This window comes from Rhinatrema bivittatum, chromosome 1 (assembly GCF_901001135.1).
Source record: "Rhinatrema bivittatum chromosome 1, aRhiBiv1.1, whole genome shotgun sequence".
NCBI classification, from domain to species: Eukaryota; Metazoa; Chordata; class Amphibia; order Gymnophiona; family Rhinatrematidae; genus Rhinatrema; species Rhinatrema bivittatum.
This window is the reverse complement of record NC_042615.1, coordinates 679,901,151-679,919,647: the sequence shown is the minus strand read 5'-3', so window position 1 is coordinate 679,919,647 and position 18,497 is coordinate 679,901,151. Positions and strand designations below refer to the sequence as shown.

The 18,497-nt window shown below is 42.5% G+C and overlaps 1 protein-coding gene across 3 annotated transcripts in view; it reads left to right on the top strand.

Moving 5' to 3' along the window:
- MSH3 (mutS homolog 3) overlaps positions 1–17,737 on the top strand; it is a 597,715-nt gene extending 579,978 nt beyond the window's left edge. For 2 of the 3 annotated variants that reach the window (XM_029574170.1, XM_029574160.1), the window contains 3 exons: positions 746–893; positions 2,028–2,202; positions 17,383–17,737. In XM_029574170.1, coding sequence (XP_029430030.1) covers positions 746–893; positions 2,028–2,202; positions 17,383–17,464 — 405 coding nt within the window. In that variant the 3' untranslated portion in view covers positions 17,465–17,737. Of the gene's footprint in view, positions 1–745; positions 894–2,027; positions 2,203–17,382 lie in introns of those variants that run through there. The other variant, XR_003852288.1, reaches the window with a different exon arrangement.
- Positions 17,738–18,497: the final 760 nt, after the last annotated feature.

Sequence of the window (18,497 nt, the reverse complement as noted above, 5' to 3'; positions counted from 1 at the left end):
TGAGCATGTGAGCTCATTTGCTTGTGCATATGGTCTCACATGCAATTGTTTTAAAGTTGTCCTCCCTCTCTTCTCCATATCATTTCTTAGTTATGATTATTTTGTTTTTTTATGTGGCATCCCACCCTGGTCATTTTACAGTTGAAAATTGGAAATTCCAAAAACTTAGGGTGGCTTTTTTATTATAATAATATTACTACTGTTTAGGGTTTTCAGTTTTCTCTTGCTGTGTAGGTACCAGTCTTCTGTTGGCAGCTTTCCTACAGTGATTCATTTGCATTTTTAATTGTAAAAGCCAGAAAACATCTATGTATTCCTGTTTGGATAGTGTAGTATTTTGTATTATTTTAATGAAAAAAGGAACAATATTTGAAATTTGCACACAGTTTTAGAAGTAAACAAAGAACTGCAAAGTTTAAATGGAGCTGACCTGCTTAAGCGTTCAGCCAGATGTGTGGTAAAATGCCCCTAGGCTTTAAGCTTTCAGGTAATGCATGAGCTCCTGGTGTTTGGCAGCTCAGTCCCAAGCCTCAGTGTCACAGTTTGAAAACATTTATTACTGGCGTATCCTCTCCTTATATTCCCTGTCTTTTTGGATGCTACTGAACAGCGTTTTAATTGTTCTCTAACCCCCACATAACATTTTTTCAAGAAAAAAATAAAACCTAAAATTAGAACCACACTACTGTCGGAATAGTTTTACAGGAGTACAATGTATCCCAGTAAATTTGTTTTATTATTGTAGGTGGCATCACTGACTCTGTTTGTCACTCATTACCCTCCTGTGTGTGAACTGGAGAACGTTTACCCTGAACATGTTGGAAATTACCATATGGCCTTCTTGGTAACTGAAGAGGAGAGTGAGCCCACTGGTACAGACAATATGAACAGAGGTACTGTGTTCTGACTGAAGACTGGAAGATCACAGGCTAGAAATTATTCAGTGACCACCTCTGCTCTAATAAGGCAGGTGCTCCCTACCAGAGCAGTCTGTCAGGAGATCAAGTGAAATGTGAAATTTGTAGGATGGTCATGAGAAGTCACCTGACTGATTGCAACCCTTGCCATTTTCTTCATTTATTTTATTTGAACTTATTTAGCAGTTTTAACAAATTCAATTGCAAGCCTTTAACAGCATAAAACAAGCCAGAATACATTACTGGCAAAAATCATATGATGAAGCTGGTGAGTAAGGTGAATGAGAAAGTGGAAGTAGGTGATAGCTGAGTGAAGTGAATTTTGAATAGTGTAAGGAAACAATGGAACAGATGTTGCATGAAAGTTATTATTTATTGAATTTAATATATTGCCTGTAAAACAAATATTGGGGGGGGGGGCAGCATTTTTAAAGGTGCAGAGCCTAGATTTTGCATATGGTAGCAGTGGAGTGATGAGTAAAGACTGAGACGCAGAATGGAGTTTTGATAGGGAACATCAAGTGTAATCAGGCAGGTCAGCTGGAGCGGAGTTGTTAAATATTTAACAGATATGTTAAAAGCATCCATTCTTATCTGTATAGGATGATAATCAATGGAAGATACATAGGAAGGGGGGGTAACATGGATAGGCTTGATTGTGAGAACCTTAAATGGAAGGAAACTGCAACAATCCAGTTGGGTTAATATGAATGCACTGGAGAGCAGACAGGTAGAAAGGAAAAAAAGGCAGGACATACTTGGAAGAGACTGATAAGATGGAGCCAATTCGGTTTCAGAGAAATTGCTGATGTGTGCATTGAAGGATGAGACACACACACACACATCTTCCTCATACCAGATGATGTTGCTATAATATTTTCAAAACCTTTTAGAAACAGATTGGGGGCTGCTGTTTTTCACTTCACATGTGCTGATTTAGGTTTCTATTTACTCGGGAGAAATAGGAGTTTGCTGTAAGAGTGCCTCACTTTATGGTAATGACAAAACATGTAGATTGCTGCTGTATTGTAGAACAACTTTAGTATTTCTTCACTGGTACAATAATATGAATCTTGCCAACAATATTTTTTTTTATTATTATTATTGTAGGTTGTGCCAAGGAACAGAATCCAGAATTTATCACTTTTCTCTATCAGATTACTAGAGGAGTTGCAGGAAGGAGTTATGGGCTAAATGTTGCAAAACTGGCAAATGTTCCAGAAGAAATCTTGATGAAGGCAACTCAGAAATCAAAGGAACTGGAGCAATTAGTAAATATTAAAAGGTTAGAATATGTATGATGTTGCTTTGGGTTGCTAGGGCCTTTCCATACAGAAAAATGTTCAGGCAAACACACACAGAGTCGTGTTTTATGCTTCCATCAGATTCATCTAATTGCTATCTTAAGATTCAAGGAAAGCTCATCTATCAAAAATTATACATCTGAAAAATATAAAGATTATTCACTTGGGGAAAACATCTTCAGAGGGATAGCCATGTTAGTCTGGTATAGCAAAAATATCAGGAGTCGAGTGGCAACTTATAGACTAACAAATTTATTAAAGCATGAACTTTCGAGGACAGAGTACACTTCGTCAGATGCATCCAGAGTTAGGGGTATATGTGGGTCAGCCTTCCCAGTAATAAGTTCTAGCTCCCTCTTCCCTAAACTGCCAATATCATCCTTCTTGCTGCAGGAGCCTGTCCTGGAGCCCACTGTGACAATGGTGGCAGCGGTAATCGATTGTGAGGAAGTGCTAGCCAGGAACTGATCCAATACATTCGCTCTACTCCTAGGCCCTGCTTCCCTCTACAGAAGGCAGGAGGGAATGAAGTGTGGGAGCAGAGCCTTCACACTGTCACAGTTCCTACTCACACTGTTTCATGATCAATCACTGCTGCTGCCATCACAGTGGGGACCATGGCCAGGTCCTCTTGCAAGAAGAAAAGCCCACAGTGGCAGTAGTAGCTTGGAGAAGGAGAAGAGGGACCTAGGACCTGCTGCTACAGTTAGTGAAAACTATAGGAGTGGAGGATTAGCTTAGTCATCAGATCAGTGGGCTGAGAAGCAGGGAAGCCAGGGTTCATGTATCACTGATGCTCCTTGTGATCTTGGGTAGTTACGTCACTCTCCATTGCCTTGAGTACAAACTTAAAGGTGAATTTTCAAAACCTTACACATCTAAAAATTAGCATATACACTTGTAAGTAGCCTCTACTCGTATATTCCACATTATACAAAAGTCCAAAATACACTGGTATTTTCACTTTTGTGTGCACATATATGCACGTAAAAAAAAGGGCATGCCTGGACAGGGCCAACACTTGTGTGAGTAAGTTGCTATTTTATCAAAATTCTCTTTATTTTGGGAACCATAAGAAAACAGTATATCCAAAAATGGAACAGATGTCTTCACGAAATATTAAACTGCCAACTAAAACAATTATACTCAGCTCAGTCCCCTTTAGTTACCTCCTATACCCCTCTCTCAGACTCACCCCAGTCTATAATTCTTCAATCATAGTCACAGACGGAAAGAGGTCAATACCAAACCTCTCAACCTAGTAGTCGGCGAATTCAAACACCAAGTCCAAATTTTAAGGAATTTCTGTTTTCAAAAGAGCATCTACTTCATGACAGATGACATGTCCACGAATATAGTTTACTTTATTGAACTTTATATTCCGCTTGTAAAAAAGACATCCAAGCGTAGGTACAATAAAAACATACATAATAAAAATAAATACAAATTATTAGCCATTACATAAACAAAACCACATAATCGATTGAGCTTACAAACATCACACATGTCAGGCTAAAAAGAATAAGACCAAGTTGGACAATGTCAGTCCCCAAAAGACTTGAAAGAACAACCAAGTCTTTCTTGCTTTATGAAATTTTATAAAGACTTTTTCAAGGTGAATATCCAATGGAAGAGAGTTCCAAAAAGCAGGTATTTGGTAACTAAAAGCATCAGGTCATGCATCTAAATTTTCCACAAAGAGACATCTGGCAGTTTTTTATGCACCCATTGTATCAAAATGCAGCGTTTAATAATTATATATGCTTTCCGCACAAACAAAAGAAGATTATCATCATCTAGTTTATAATCACCCAACATATTTAACAATCAAAATGTCAGAGCAAAGCCAAATCAAAATGAACCCACCCAGAAATGCATAGTGTTATGATTTTGCTCGGGGTTGGGCCCGTGAACAACCTCTTGCCTCCCTCGCGGTCTTGGAGTGCCGCATTCCTCCCCTGTGCAGCGGGAGCACTGCTGACGTCGAAACCACTTTCCTTGCAGCCCAGAGACCGCCGACGTTGCCGCTTGTCACACGGCAGGGAGGCCGCTGCTGTTGTCTCCTCCCCAGCGGGCGGAGCCACCACTGCTGTGTTCCTCCTTTGTGGCAGGGAGCCGCTGCTAATACTCTCTGCGGCAAGGAGCCGTCAATATGCTGCCTCTCTCGCAGCCCGTGTGCCGCCGACGTTCTTGCCGGTCCTGTGGCAGAAGTGCCGCCATCAACTTCTCTCTTTGTGGCAAGGATGCCACCACTGCTGTTCCTGGTCCCGGCTTCTCCATGGGCGTGCACCCACGCCTCTCTGCAGTATTTGGGGGGTCCATGGTGGAAAGGGGGGAAAAACAGGGATGGAAAGGAAGAGGAAAGCCAGAGGGAAGGAGGCAGGGGGGAGGAGTGGTGGGGGTTGGGGGTGGGGAAGGGAAGTATATTTATATGTATTTAAAATAATTATACCTTAAATTGGATGCTCTCAGATATGAGTTAACTGAAAAATGGCTGTGGAAAAACTGGAAAAAAAACAAGGAGTAAAAACGATGTGCAAAAAAAAAAGGTCCTAAAATGCCTGAAAATGATAAATGTGGCTTACAGATATAGGTCTTCACTCTACTTGTGTAGGGCAGCAGATATAAAGATGCATAAGGACAATCTCTCGGCATATCGGTCCTGAAAGAAAAACAGGGACTTGAAGAAACGAAGCTAAAATAAACCAGGAAATCAAAAGTATGCAGGAAGGAAAAGGTTGCCTTATCAAAGAATCAAATGCCTTGACAGAATGTTGATCCTCGTGGACTGAGGATCAACAAAGAACCTCGTTAAATGCTGAAAATCCAGACTTTATTGCCAGTTGGAACCAAATTTTGAGCAAGTGTTCCTTTGACTTAATAGTACTCATCATTGAAACAACAAAGCATGTATCTTCTTCCCTACAGGAACAGGTTAATGTTAAAATTGAAAACCTGAGATCCTTACTCCCTGTGGACACTTTTTCAACTCAACTCACTGAATTTAAACAAAATTTGGAAAAATTTAGGTCAGACTTTAAATCTAATAAGTTTAAAATTTCCAAAGGGACTCCTCAGAGTACTCATGGGGATTTGTTTACCCGTGGATGTCCACTATCTCCTCTAACACTAAAAAGAAGGTTTCTTTTCTGACTCCTCTTCAGATAATTCTTCAGGGGATGAAACATGTGCCCCACCAGTTCTTTCAGTGTCAGTTCATCCACCTTCAGATTCTGGTCATGCTTCCTCCTCTCTCTTTCCCTCTACTTTTTAGATTCATGCCAGCCCCCTCCTCCGTCACGCCATTTCCAAAATCAATCACGTCTATGTCAAAAGCAGCCAGACCCCCACACCCAGAACCTCCCGATCACAAACACACTCCTTCGACCCATGGCAATGACCCCATCTTCCTCTACAATTTTCAATCTATCATCTAAACCTTTATCCCAATCTGAACATCAATTGTTACAACATGGACGTTCTTTCGTACCAACAATACAGTATGATTCATTCAGTGTACGTGTCTCTTTTCACCGTTTCCTGAGGCTACTTAAAGTTAAACTCTCTTTTTTTCGACCACTCCCTCCTGATATCTCCATTTTGTCTCGAAAATCTCGTTGGGTCCCGCCAGGCCCACCTGACCCCCTAATCACCGCATTTGAGAAGTTAGTTCTACATGACCTTTCTGTTTATGAACAAGATTTTTCTAGTAGATATAGAAATAAAACGTGACTTGAACATAATAGTGTGATTTCTCTTTTATCTGACCCTTCTATCATTATTAAACCGGCTGATAAAGGTGGTAGTATAGTGGTACAGAATCATGGCGATTATGAGACTGAGATCAAATGCCAACTATTGGATCGCACATACTATCTGCCTCTTTCAGAAGACCCTACTCCACAGTTACACACAGTCATTTCAAAACTCGTTCAGCATGGCCTTGACCATCATTATCTCACCAACAAGGAAGCTGATTTTTGGATTGAAAAATACCCAGTCACCCCCACATTTCACACCCTACCAAAGATTCATAAATCTCTTGAGTCCCCCGGGCCATCCAGTTGTCTCAGGAATAGGTTCAATTTTGGAATCTCTAAATTTGTAGATTTCTTTCTATGTCCCTTTGTGCCCCTTAGTCCCTCATATGTACGTGACTCAAGCCATTTTATTTCTTTTTTAAATAACCTTCCGTTTCCAAATGAATCATTTCTGCTGGTCACCCTGGACATTGCCTCTCTATATTCCAACATTCCCCAAGATGAAGCAGTTGCGGTTGTAGAGTCTATTCTATCTTCACATGATCCTAATGAATTAATTCCTTCATCATTCCTTGTTTCTCTGACTCATATAGCACTGACAAAAATGTTTTTTCAATTCTTAGGTGAATTCTTCCAACAAATCAAAGGAACTGGCATGGGGGCCACTATGGCGCCCTCAATTGCTTGCCTATACGTTTCTCAATTCGAATCTACCTTTATCTACAATTCCCCTTTTAAACAGTTCTTTCCTATCTGGCTTAGATATATCGACGATATTTTTCTGATTTGGACTGGTACCAAGATTCAATTGTACTTATTTTTTGATTGGCTTAATACTTGCAACGCACATCTCAAATTCGATTTTCACCTACACCGTATTCAAAGTCCATTTTTATACATCTTAGTCAGAGTTCAAGATTCCACTTTTACAACTTCTCTGAGAAACCCACTGACCATAATTCTCTCCTCCAATACTCTAGTCATCATCCATGTTCATTGAGAGATAATATACCAGTTGGTCAATTTTTCAGGCTTTGAAGGATCTGTTCCTCACACCAGGACTTCATAATACAAACTAGAATCATGTCATCACCCTTCTACGAACGCGGATACCCCCCAAGTATCATTAAACAAGCTTTCAAAAGAGCCCTTTATATTAATCGGGATCTCTTATTTTTACCATGTAATAAGGAGTTTGCTACTCAGCTCACTTGTGTCCTTCTGTTTTTACCCCATAGCAATAAAATCATTTCCATTATTAAAGACCATTGGAATACACTTCATCCTCATTCCATTTTTCAGGAGCCTCCTTGATTTTCCTTCACAAGAAGACACAACTTAAGAGATATCTTAATTTCCTCTGATCTTAAACCTCTACCCTCTCTCCAACATGAGGTCATTAGGGGACACTCCCCGTGTGCTCACTGTTCTGTTTGTTCACGCTCTTCAAACATTCAATGCTTTACACATCCGATTACATCTAAACAATACACTCTTCGACATCACACCATATGCGCGTCTAGTGCGGTTATCTATGCTATTTTGTGTCCATGTCCGTTGATTTCTGTAGGCAAAACCACCTACCAGCTGAGATCCACCTATCATGTTTAAGATCCGGTCGCTCTGAAGCACCTTTAGTTGAACATTGGCAGTCCTGTAATCATGACATTACTGCTCATAAATTCTTTGCCCTCAAACAGCCCACTTTCTCTACTTGCGGTGGAGATGTTACATTGGCTCTTATCCAGAAAGAACAACGCTGGATTTACGAATTAGATTCTTTGACGCCACAAGGTCTCAATCGTGAGATCGAATGGTCTTCTTTTTATTAACTGCTTTCCCTGAACACCCCCTTTAACGGGGATACATTTCTCCTAAGCTCAAATTTTCTCCATTTTTTCAGCCCTTGTCTGCTCCCCCCCTTTTTTTTTTCAGCCCTTGTCTGCTCCCCCCTTTTTTTTAACACCCATTCTTCCCCCTCCCCCTCCCCCTCTCTGTTTCCCCTTCCCCTCCCCACCCCCTCTCTCCCTCTCTCCCTTTCCCCCTTTTTTCCCTCCTTTTCCCCCTCCCTCCCTTCCCTCCCTTCATTCCCATTCCCCTTCCCCTTCCCCTCCCCAACCCCCTCCCTACTTCCAGGTTCCCTGTCCCTTCCCTCTCCTTTCCCCTCGCTCCCTCCTCTCCCTACCCTTCTTCCCCCTCCCCTTCCTTCTCTTCCCCCTTTCCCGTCTCCCTTTCCCTTCTCCCTCCCCCTTCCTTTTCCCCACTCCCTGCCATTCCAATTTCCCTCCCCCTCTTCTTTCCCCTTCCCCCTCCCCTTCCTTTCCGTCTCTTCTTCTCTTCCCACTATAATCTCCTTCTTATTGGTCCGGCCTCAGTCACATGATCTCTCCTTTGGCGCGTTATTTCCCTTTAATTTTAGCCCAACTGTACAGCTTCGCTTGCTACAGTGCCAATTCATGAGTGGTCGTATGACCCTTGTAAGTATCTGTTTCACAGCGATTGCTGATCTTTGATTTCACTCCTGTATCTTTAATCCTTACATATTTTTTTCTCTTCCCTTGACAGTTCAAAGTTTTATATACTTTAGAATTCCTTTTTGAATCGGGGTCGGCGTTTTTCTAATAATTTCTCTAAGCTTCCATCACTTTCCTTGGAAGTTTGTTGTTTAAAGGTATTTTTTCAGCTCTTAGTTTTTTCCCCATTGGGCTTTGTACTTTTATTGTAATCCTAATTTTATATCATCAATTTTTTTCTCGGTCGGACCTTTTTTATTAACAGATTTAATTGTTAACAGAGTTCAGCGTCTTCAGCCGATCCGCGCCTTCTTCTTCCTAGCATTCCAAGTTCCGATTTGCTCAATGCAGTACTGGGCTGTTGTTTAACATTTTTGTTATTTGTTTTATCTTTTATTAATAAGTATCTCAATTGGTCCCCTTTTTTTCCCCATTTTTCAGGTTTGAAATTCTCTTTCTCTGCTGCAGTCAGCTCATTCTTAGCCGATCCGCGGCTTACTCCTGAACCCTTCGATATCAATGTTATTTGATGATCTTTCCGCTCCATTTGTGTTTAATCCTTTCATAAGGTAACCTTTTCTTTCCTGCATACTTTTGATTTCCTGGTTTATTTTAGCTTCGTTTCTTCACGTCCCCTTTTTTCTTTCAGCATACATGCCGAGAGATTGTCCTTAAGCAGGGCCGGAGGAACCACTAGGCGAGCTAGGCCTGTGCCGAGACTTAGGGGGCGCCGTGGCAGGCGGCAGAATTTTGAAAGGGCAAAAAGTGCCTTTTCAAAATTCTGCCAGCCCCCGCCTCACCTTGCCCCACCCCCCAGTGCCACCCTCCCAACGCCCCCCTGATGGTCCAGCGGAGGGCCTGGGAGCAATCTGCTGCTCCCGGGGCCTCAGCTGCCACTAACTAAAATGGCGCCGGTGGCCTTTAGCTCCTACCATGTGACAGGGGCCAAACAATGGCACCGGTAGCCCCTGTCACATGGTAGGGGCTGAAGGCCACTGGCGCCAGAGGTGGATTGCCCTATCGGGGGATCGGGCTTCCCCCGGTGGGGCAATCTGCCCCTGGCGCTGGTGGCCTTCCCAGCCAAAGAGAAGAAGAGGGTCTGCTGTTGTTGGAGTTTATGTGTATTTACTTTGTGCCCTCTTGAGATTTGTGGATCAGCAGGATATACATTTTTAGAAATAAAATTAAATAAATATAGCAGCAAAACTTACTAAGGAAAAGAAGGAGAAAACTAAAGTGGTGGACCCTAAGATGGCAAAGGAGGCCACAGAGTCGACTGGAGGGGAGACAGATGAATATACCAGGGAAGAATATAGTGCAGTGATGTGAGACTATAAAAATTAGCACATCGGTAGCAGAGATGAATGCGAAATTTACGATTTTGCTGATCATTTCTCAGAAATTGAGGCTGGGCCTTTTGAAACTTCCGTGAAAGTACAAATAATTGAGTGGGAGGTGAAAGTGGCGCATGAGAAGTTAGAGGATCTTAAGATGTGTAACCGGGCACCTTTTCGTATTACTATTAGGCCCTAATAATAGACTTGCAGTGCAGTTAGAGAAAGGAATTAGAGGGAGGATCCATTCTGTGACAGCCCTCCCAGTGGCGGGACTGAAATGGATATCCCCTGCAGGAGGCTTTTTAGCAGAGTTGCGTAAAGGGCTCTGGGGCAGTCTAAGTTGGAAGTTAGAAAGAGAGTGTTGAAGTTTTTCCTAAGTTACTTTTTGTGAACCGTTGTGAGCTTCTGTTGGACGACGGTATATAAAAAGCACAAATAAATAAGAGCTAAACTTCAGAATAGCTATACTTTAGAGATAATCATGGCAGGGAAACACTGGAACCAATGTTCACCATCCATAGTAACATAAGCCAAATAAATATGCAGATTTCACTTACAGAGCTAGAGGAAAATCCCAGTTTTTTTCCCTTCACTCTAAAGAGACAGTAGGTTCAGTTCTTGCCTGATGTCTATAGGCAATACTGTTCTGTAAAATGGCTCTCAAACTGGAGCTCTGCACCCAAGTGGAAGTTAGGCGTGATCAGCTGTGTTCACAAACTAGGGGGGGGGGGGGGCCTTTTGTTGAATGCCCTATGGTTTCCTCTTCCTCCTTTGGGTCTCCAGCTTAATCAAAACTGAGGGTGAGATGTACTACCATGAGCCTTTATTCACAAGGCATTTTCCTCCCTTTTTATATCTCCTCCCAACTTAGTGCATTCATTGCATCAACACTCAGCGGGGAGCCTTGTGGAGTTCTGCCGTCATGATGATATGGGCTGTAAATAAATGCTTAACACCGGCAGCTGAAAAAGAAAAATCATTATTTAAGGAAATGGGATATCCCAGGACAGTGCAATTACCAGCAAAGGCAATTCAAGAGCAGTCTCAGAGCATGTTAGTGATACAGTTGGATAAATAGGTCACCACCACTAATGTGCACATCTGTGAGTTAGCTACTTAGTTATCGTAATATTTTTCCCAAACCTTTAAATCAGTTTGGGCACCAATACTTAGGAAGTCTCAGAAATCCTAGTGTAGCTTGTTGAAAGAGTAGAAAGTATTTGGGGAAAAAAAGAACATAATAACCTTGATCCAAAGAGTAAATATAAGGTACAGTGGGACTAAGACAGTCAAAGCAGTTAAAAGTTTTATTGCAGATGGGTTTGGCCCTTTGTACATGTCAGCATTTGAAATAAAGAATTGCAAAAGGAAATAATGACCTTAAGAATCATTTGCAGTTTTGAAGTTTTTGAATTCAAAGTGGTTCCCTTCCCCCGAGAAGAAAGGGGGAAGGAAATAGTAACATAAACATTGGTGGGAAATGAGTAGGCTTCCAGTATTTGTTATGATTTGTGGGTATGTTGCCCCTTGGCCTGAGATACGAGTTGTTGCCACCTGTGGGGAGAAGCCCTACAGGTCCGCACCATCGGGAGGCGAGGTATAGGCACAGCGGGGAGCTCTGGGCAAAGCGATAGAGAGGTCTCAAGGAGCCAGGAGAGTACCCCAGTAGGGAGGCAGGCTGGAGGCAATACCTGGGCTGAGGCCCCAAAGGGAGAGGCACCAGACAGACCGCAGAGCGGGAGACGCGAGACTGGCTGTGCAGAAGGTATTCCAGAGAGGCAGCCCAGAGGGGCAGAGCTGTGTAGCATAGAGAGTGTTGATGTATTGATGCAGGCCAACCCGCGGAGCAGGGAAGCCTGAGCCAAATCTCTGCTGTTGACAAAGGCACAGTCCCAGAGAGCAGCAGAATGCCGGCAGTCTTAGTGTAGTACGTAGATGCGACCTTGAGGAGCGGGGAAGCTCTGACAGTATCTTGAGTAACACAAAGACGCAGCCCCAGAGGAGCGGGGAGGTGCAGACAGTCTAGTACAGAACACAGGCACAACCCCAAGGAGCAGGGAAGCCCTGACGTAGAACTCACAGGCTGCAGAGGTGTCCCAGGGAAAGTCCCGAGAAGCAGGAGGCCTTGCAGGATAGGACCCAGGAGATGCAGAGCCAGCCCGAGGAGGGGGGTAGGCCAGGAGAACAACTCCCCATAGGAGCGCACACTGGCCCCCAAGGAGCGGGTGCCAGACAGGGTCCAAGTCCAAGAGCCCGATAGTGTAGCCACAGGAACACGAAGGCAGAAGTTGTAGACACATACAGAACTTGCTGCAAAGTCGGCTAGCTGAGGGCGAAAGTGGAGCTTAAATACACAGGTCCAATGACATCATCAACCAGGGATGCCCCTGAGGTTCCTGCCGAAGAGGCTTCAAAGGAGAGGCTGGTGATGCGCGCACACGTGCCTAGGAAGGCCCAAAGTCAAAGTGGGTGGCAGTGGCGTCCATGCTGCCATGAGGAGTCCCGGGGAACGCAGCAGTGGAGACTGGCCCGCGCCACGAGCAGACCCGGGGAGGGCAGGAGAGCGGTGCAGGAAGTAAGTACATGCGGTCGCAGCCGTCTGCGACCGACGGGCATAACAGTATTAGTTCACAATGAGGGGTTTGCAAGACCTTTCTGGCCCATTAGTAGCTTTATTTGAGATTCTGCTGCTATGGCTGAGATATTACATATGGCAGTTCCAGTTAGCAACACTATAGAAGGAGTGCTCCTACAAAATCATACATGGGTCTTCCAGCAAGACATCTGACATTATGATGTGGGCGTGTAGGAAGGTTGTTCTGTTTAAGTGGAAGTGGGAATCAATTAAGCACTAGGAAATGGAGAAACTGGGGTGCTAGGCATTAATAAGATTGAATTCTTGTAAGTCATGTGATTTCTTGTACATTGAGCCCAGAATGGGCCCTAAATCCAGCCACTGAGTGTTGGCATTGAGCAATTTACTGGGGCTCCCTCCCCTGAGGAGCTGTGAACACCACCTCTGCAGCACCCCCAGCCTCGAGCCAGAGCTCTACAGGAATCAAACGTGGGTCCTCCACGAAACAGTGTGTAGCACTGCTAGTGAGCCACCAGGCCAGCTCTAAACCAGGGTTTTTTTTAAATACAGTCTTACCTTGTGTCTAGTTTGTGAGGGGTTGGGTGGGGGAGATTGTTTGATATAGAGTCTGTTCCAAATAAGACATCTGTTTGATTCAGTACTTCATTGTGGGAATCTATAGGATGTAAAACTACATAGGGCTCATTGCTGACACAGAGCACAAGATATACCATACGGGGTCAAACCAAGGGTCCATCAGGCTTAGTATCCTGTCTCCAACAGTGACCAATCCAAGTCACAAGTACCTGGCAAGTTCACAAACATTAAACAGATCCCATGATACTAATGCCGGCAACAAGCAGTGGCTATTCTCTATTGATTAATAGCAGTTTATGGACTTCTCCTCAGGAAGTTATCCAAACTGTTTTTAAACCCAGCTATACTAGCTGCCTTAACCACATCCTCTGGCAACAAATTCCAGAGCTTAATTGTGCGTTGAGTGAAATAATTTTCTCTGATTTGTTTTAAATCATGGAGTGCCCCCAGTCCCCATATTATCCAAAAGAGTAAACAACCGATTCACAGTTACCCATTCAAGACTTTCGATGATTTTGTAGACTTCTATCATATCCCTCCTCAGCCGTCTTTTCTCCAAGCTGAACAGCACTAACCTCTTTAGCCTTTCCTCATAGGGGAACCATTCCATGCCTTTTATAATTTTGGCCGCCCTTCTCTGTACTTTCTCCACTGTAACTATATCTTTTTTTGAGATGCAGCGAACAGAATTGTACTCAGTATTCATAGTGCAGTCTAACCATTGAACAATACAGAGGCATGACTTCCTCTGCTTTATTTGCCATTCCCTTCCTAATAATTCCAAACATTCTGTTTGCTCTTTGTTCTTCACGAGGCTCCTACATCTTCAAATCAAACCCAAAATCCAAAGTAATAATGTTCGTTAGCTAGGAAACCAAGTTCATAAATAGACAAGATAAAAGCTATCTAATTTATATTTAATTTCAAATATGAGTAGCACTTGTTTACAGAAACCCACATTAGGTACAGTCTAAAAACAAAGGAATTTATCATAATGAGCTATTAGTTACAATTATTTGCAGTGAAATTGCTACCTAATGGTCCTGGGAAAAAGGCTTTGATCTACTTCATGCCTGGTGCATGAAATGTCACACTCGTTGTCCATAACTGCAAGACAAGACCCATCCTCAGCACTGTTTGATCCCAGTGTTTTTGAATTGCACTTCCTTTGGATGCCCGTTCTAACTACCCTGGGTCTCTTAAGCCAAGTCTACTGCTTGGCAGGATAAATGGAAAAGAGAGAACCACAGAATATGACCATAGATCAGAACCACAAGGCCCATTGGTTCTGCCCATTTCTCCTGCTTCATGCCCTGCTTTATCCTTGCTTCCCCACCACAAAGGATCCTCTGTGTCTGTCATGCTTTCTTGAGAAACAGTATCAGAATTCATGAAACCGAAAGCCTAGTTGACCTTATATAGAAAAACAAAATGGTTATCCATCAGACCACAAGTATGCTTCTATGTCAGCAGAGTGAACAAGATAATAGACCCAAAAAGTAAACAGGCCAGTTTCCTCTTTGGAGTTTTATTGAAATGCAAATATAAAAAAGTGTCAAACGAAATGTAATACCTTTAAAGGCATTTAGTCATGGTGATATGTACACTATTAGAAAGTATGCAGCTTTGGAGCTAAATGTCTTTCAATCCTCCTTTAGGTTATTTTTTTAATTTGGGGTTTTTTTTTTCTGTGGTGTTTAGTCCCCTTTCTCAGAGCACTGCCTGGGACAGATAATGGGCTACTTTTGAGCGTTAAAGTGTAGGAGAAAAACTGGCTGCCAACCCAGGTTAGGATTCTTCCACTGGGGGACAGCTTCTACTGTAAGGTCCAAAGGGGGGATGATACACAGTCAATAATTTAAATCCTTCACAAAAGAATGGTTTTTTTTCCAAAGTCAAGAGTTTACTGAAAATTAATTTAAAAAAATAAAAAAAGGAACATGACAGCAGAAAAAGACGAAATAGCCTATCTTGCAGGCACCTATAAGTGCCGCAGTCCTTTGGCAATAGCTGCACTCTCCTGCCCTTGTGATAGACATCCTCCAAAGGTTGGACCCACGGAGTTCTCGGCAATTTCTCTTGTAGTACAATAGAATATAGCTCACAGCTATGGATTTCCAGCACCTCACCAGAGATCCTTTGACAAAGAAGATTTTTGCAAAGGGGTAAAGCCTTCTGCCCTTGGTGGAAAATAGTGAGGGTAAACTCTTCCACTCCCATAAAATCCAAGAAATTTGGAAAACAGGTCTGCTCTTTCTCTGTGAAAAGAGAAGCAGCCTTCCCACTGGAATAAAGTGAGAAGTTGGAGAAACCTCTCCAGGCCAGCACACTTGCTGCCTCTCTCCACTCCTCCAAGGCACTGAACTGCTAAAGATTCCCCTCCCCCCAGGATTTAGGAAATATTCCATCCTCTTAGGATAGACGAAAAACATCAGTCAATCAAATTCTGCACTCCTTTGGATGTTCCTATTGCTGGAAGGTTGCCAACTTTATTCTCTGAAGTCTACTGGGCTTTATACCTCATCCTCTTAACATTGTAATGTCATGGTGTATCATATATAATTATTATTATTATTATCAATCATTTGTATAGCACATACTAGATGCATGCAGTGCTATATAGAGATGTGTAATGGACAATGCTATATAAAGATTACTGTGTACAGAACAGCACATCCAGTACCATAACAAAATAGTCATCACAGACCTACAGACTGTGAAGCTGCTTTCATGTTGGGTTTTCTGTAATAACTTTAGCAGTGCCAGAATTTTAGACTTTGTGTAGACCAGTTTTCCAAGGGTTTAGGCCCTTTAGGAGTTAGGCTCCTGAAATGGCCCATTTGAAAATGTACTAGGGCTGAGCTCCTAAATTTAGACTGCTAGCTTCATCAGGACCCTGAGTTTGGGTGCCTAAAAAGTGGTGGCTACAGGGGCAAAGTAACAGTGGGGAAAATAGTTAGGTGCTTAGCACTGATTTTCAACATCAGGGTCCTGAGTTTTTAAGTTTCTAAACTTTGGTGAATTTTCAGCTGAAAAATTAGACCTCTAACTAGGTCATTTATCATTTTGCGTTAGGGCCTTTGTTAAAGACCAGTATGTCACTCTACTGTTTATCACACTGTAAGAGGGTTGCACTTTTAACTCGGAGTGAGGTTTGGGGGATGGGGTAGGTTTGGGTTTACATAAACAGTGGGAGGTACTGAAGATTTTCTGTCATTTCAATTGATGAAAGGTACAAGAGAAGTCGATTTGTACAATGCACTCTCTACCCAGCTTGTTGAAATGACAGAAAATCTTCAGTGATGTGTACTTTCCTGTTTATACCTCCCACTGTGTATGTAAAACCACCCCCTAAACCTAACCCCCCCCCAAAAAAAAAACCCCACTCTGACTTAAAAGTACCCCCCTCTTACAGTGGTATAAATAGTAGAGTATTGGTCTCTACAGAGGCTCTCTCTCTTTCCTCCAGAACAGCAAGTGTGATAAAACCTTTTCCCAGTAACGCACCAATTACCTATGCAATGTGGGAGCAGGGAAATTAGCCTAACCACACCCCCTTTTTTATTGCGGGCGCTATTTCTGCAATATTTATCGCATTTGAAAAATGCCCCCCCCCCAGTTTCCTAAATTTAGGGGCTCATCTATTTTTAAATATCGGCCTCTATTTTTATGGCCATATTGTGTGGTCTTCCAGTCAAAAGGAGAACGGCAACTGCTTTAGGGTAGTGCTGTAATCCCTCCATTTCCCTTCCTATTTTTATTAAAAGCAACATGTTGTCATAAATGACACAGAGACACACACAGCACACAGAGTTTAGAAGCCTGGAGAGCACTGAACTGTTTGCAGATTGTGAAGCATTTTATTGGAGCAACCCAACAAATTATCCAAAAATGATGTTCTGCAGGAGCTTTCAAGACCTCCTAGGTCCTTTGAAATCTGAAGAATTGGACCCATGTGGTTTTCAAAAGCTTGTATAAATTACATACATGAATTGAAATTCTTATGTTGACCCAATAAAAGGGATCAAAACTCGCAAAGAATCCATTAGACTAAATATGTATAAACCCAAATCAACTTAGTTGGATTATGTTTATAAATTATACCATGTATAGGTTCTTATAGAAAAGGGCATTTTTCTCTGTTACATACAGCCTATCCATTCTTTTTGGACACTGATGTACAAATGAACTAAATGATAGTTAAAATGACACACATAACAGAGAAATTTATACTCAGCGTATAAACATCCCTCTCATTTCTACTATCTCCTTTAAATAGTTTCAAAGGCCGAATTTTGCATGATCAATAGCAGATAATGCACTTCATTTTCAGGAATGTTAAGGTGTTTGTATTTATTTATCCTTTTCTTTGTTTTAGAAAACGAGTAAAGGCTTTCAGCAAAGCATGGAGCATACAAGAAGCAGCAGAGCTACAGAACTGGCTGGATGGGAATGAATGAGCAGTGAACGATAACTAACCAGGATTGCATGTTCCTGGTCTGAGACTTGCAATGTTTGTAACGGGCATTGTAATGGGAAGGTGGCTTTAACAGTTCATTTCCCACATTGGGTAGCAGCTTTTAAAGATGGCAATATTTTATGGAACTTTTTCCTTACTTTCAAAAGTGACCTTTTTTTTTTTTTGTGCATTGCAAAACTCATAATAATGCTACATAATAATGCTTCAAAGTAGTGTGAATCACTGAATTAAAATGCATCCTATTAATAAACTACATTTGGTTAAAAATACATTTTTTATTTGTTGTGAACACCACCGGTATGTACAAACCTCCTCTGTGCTTGCACACATAGTAAAATATCTGGACTGCTACATTGTTCAGTGCCAGCTTTTTAAAACTTTCCAGGAATCTGGCAGAGGCTGTAAGTTTTTCCATTGACTTCGGTGGGGAACTGCTATAACATTTCACAGATATCCCCCTTGTGACCTCAAATTCCTAGAAGGTTTAAAGAGTTGGCATGGTACTGGCAGATGGAGCAGCACACTGGGTCCAGGTCTCCGACTCTACAATTAATGGACCCCCTTCAGCTACAAGGTTAACAGGCGCTAGTGATCTTCACTGCCGCTCAGACGTCAAGGCTGCATTGATCCACAGGGGGAGAGGAGGAAGGAAGCGTTCATGCTGCAGACTGAGAAGCTAGTCTGCCTCAGCTGAGCTTTCTACCTTATTCACAAGCAGTGGGGACCGGATGACTCAGAAGAATGGTCACAGCATGTCTGAGGGCCTTTTACCTTTAGGCTACCAGCAGTACTAATCCCAGCTGAGGAGGCCTATGTAAAATGAGATGGCAGTCTCAGTCCAGTTCCAGGGGGCCATAGCAGAAGTGTTCACATCTCAGTGCCTATTAGGTTCCCATGAATCCATGAATTGTGCTGCACAAGGAGCCAGAGAGTTTGTCAGTTTCCAGCACAGTTTTGGAATGAACCTTTGGGGAGATAAAATTCCTGAATGACTTTAGGGTGACTGGTCTCAG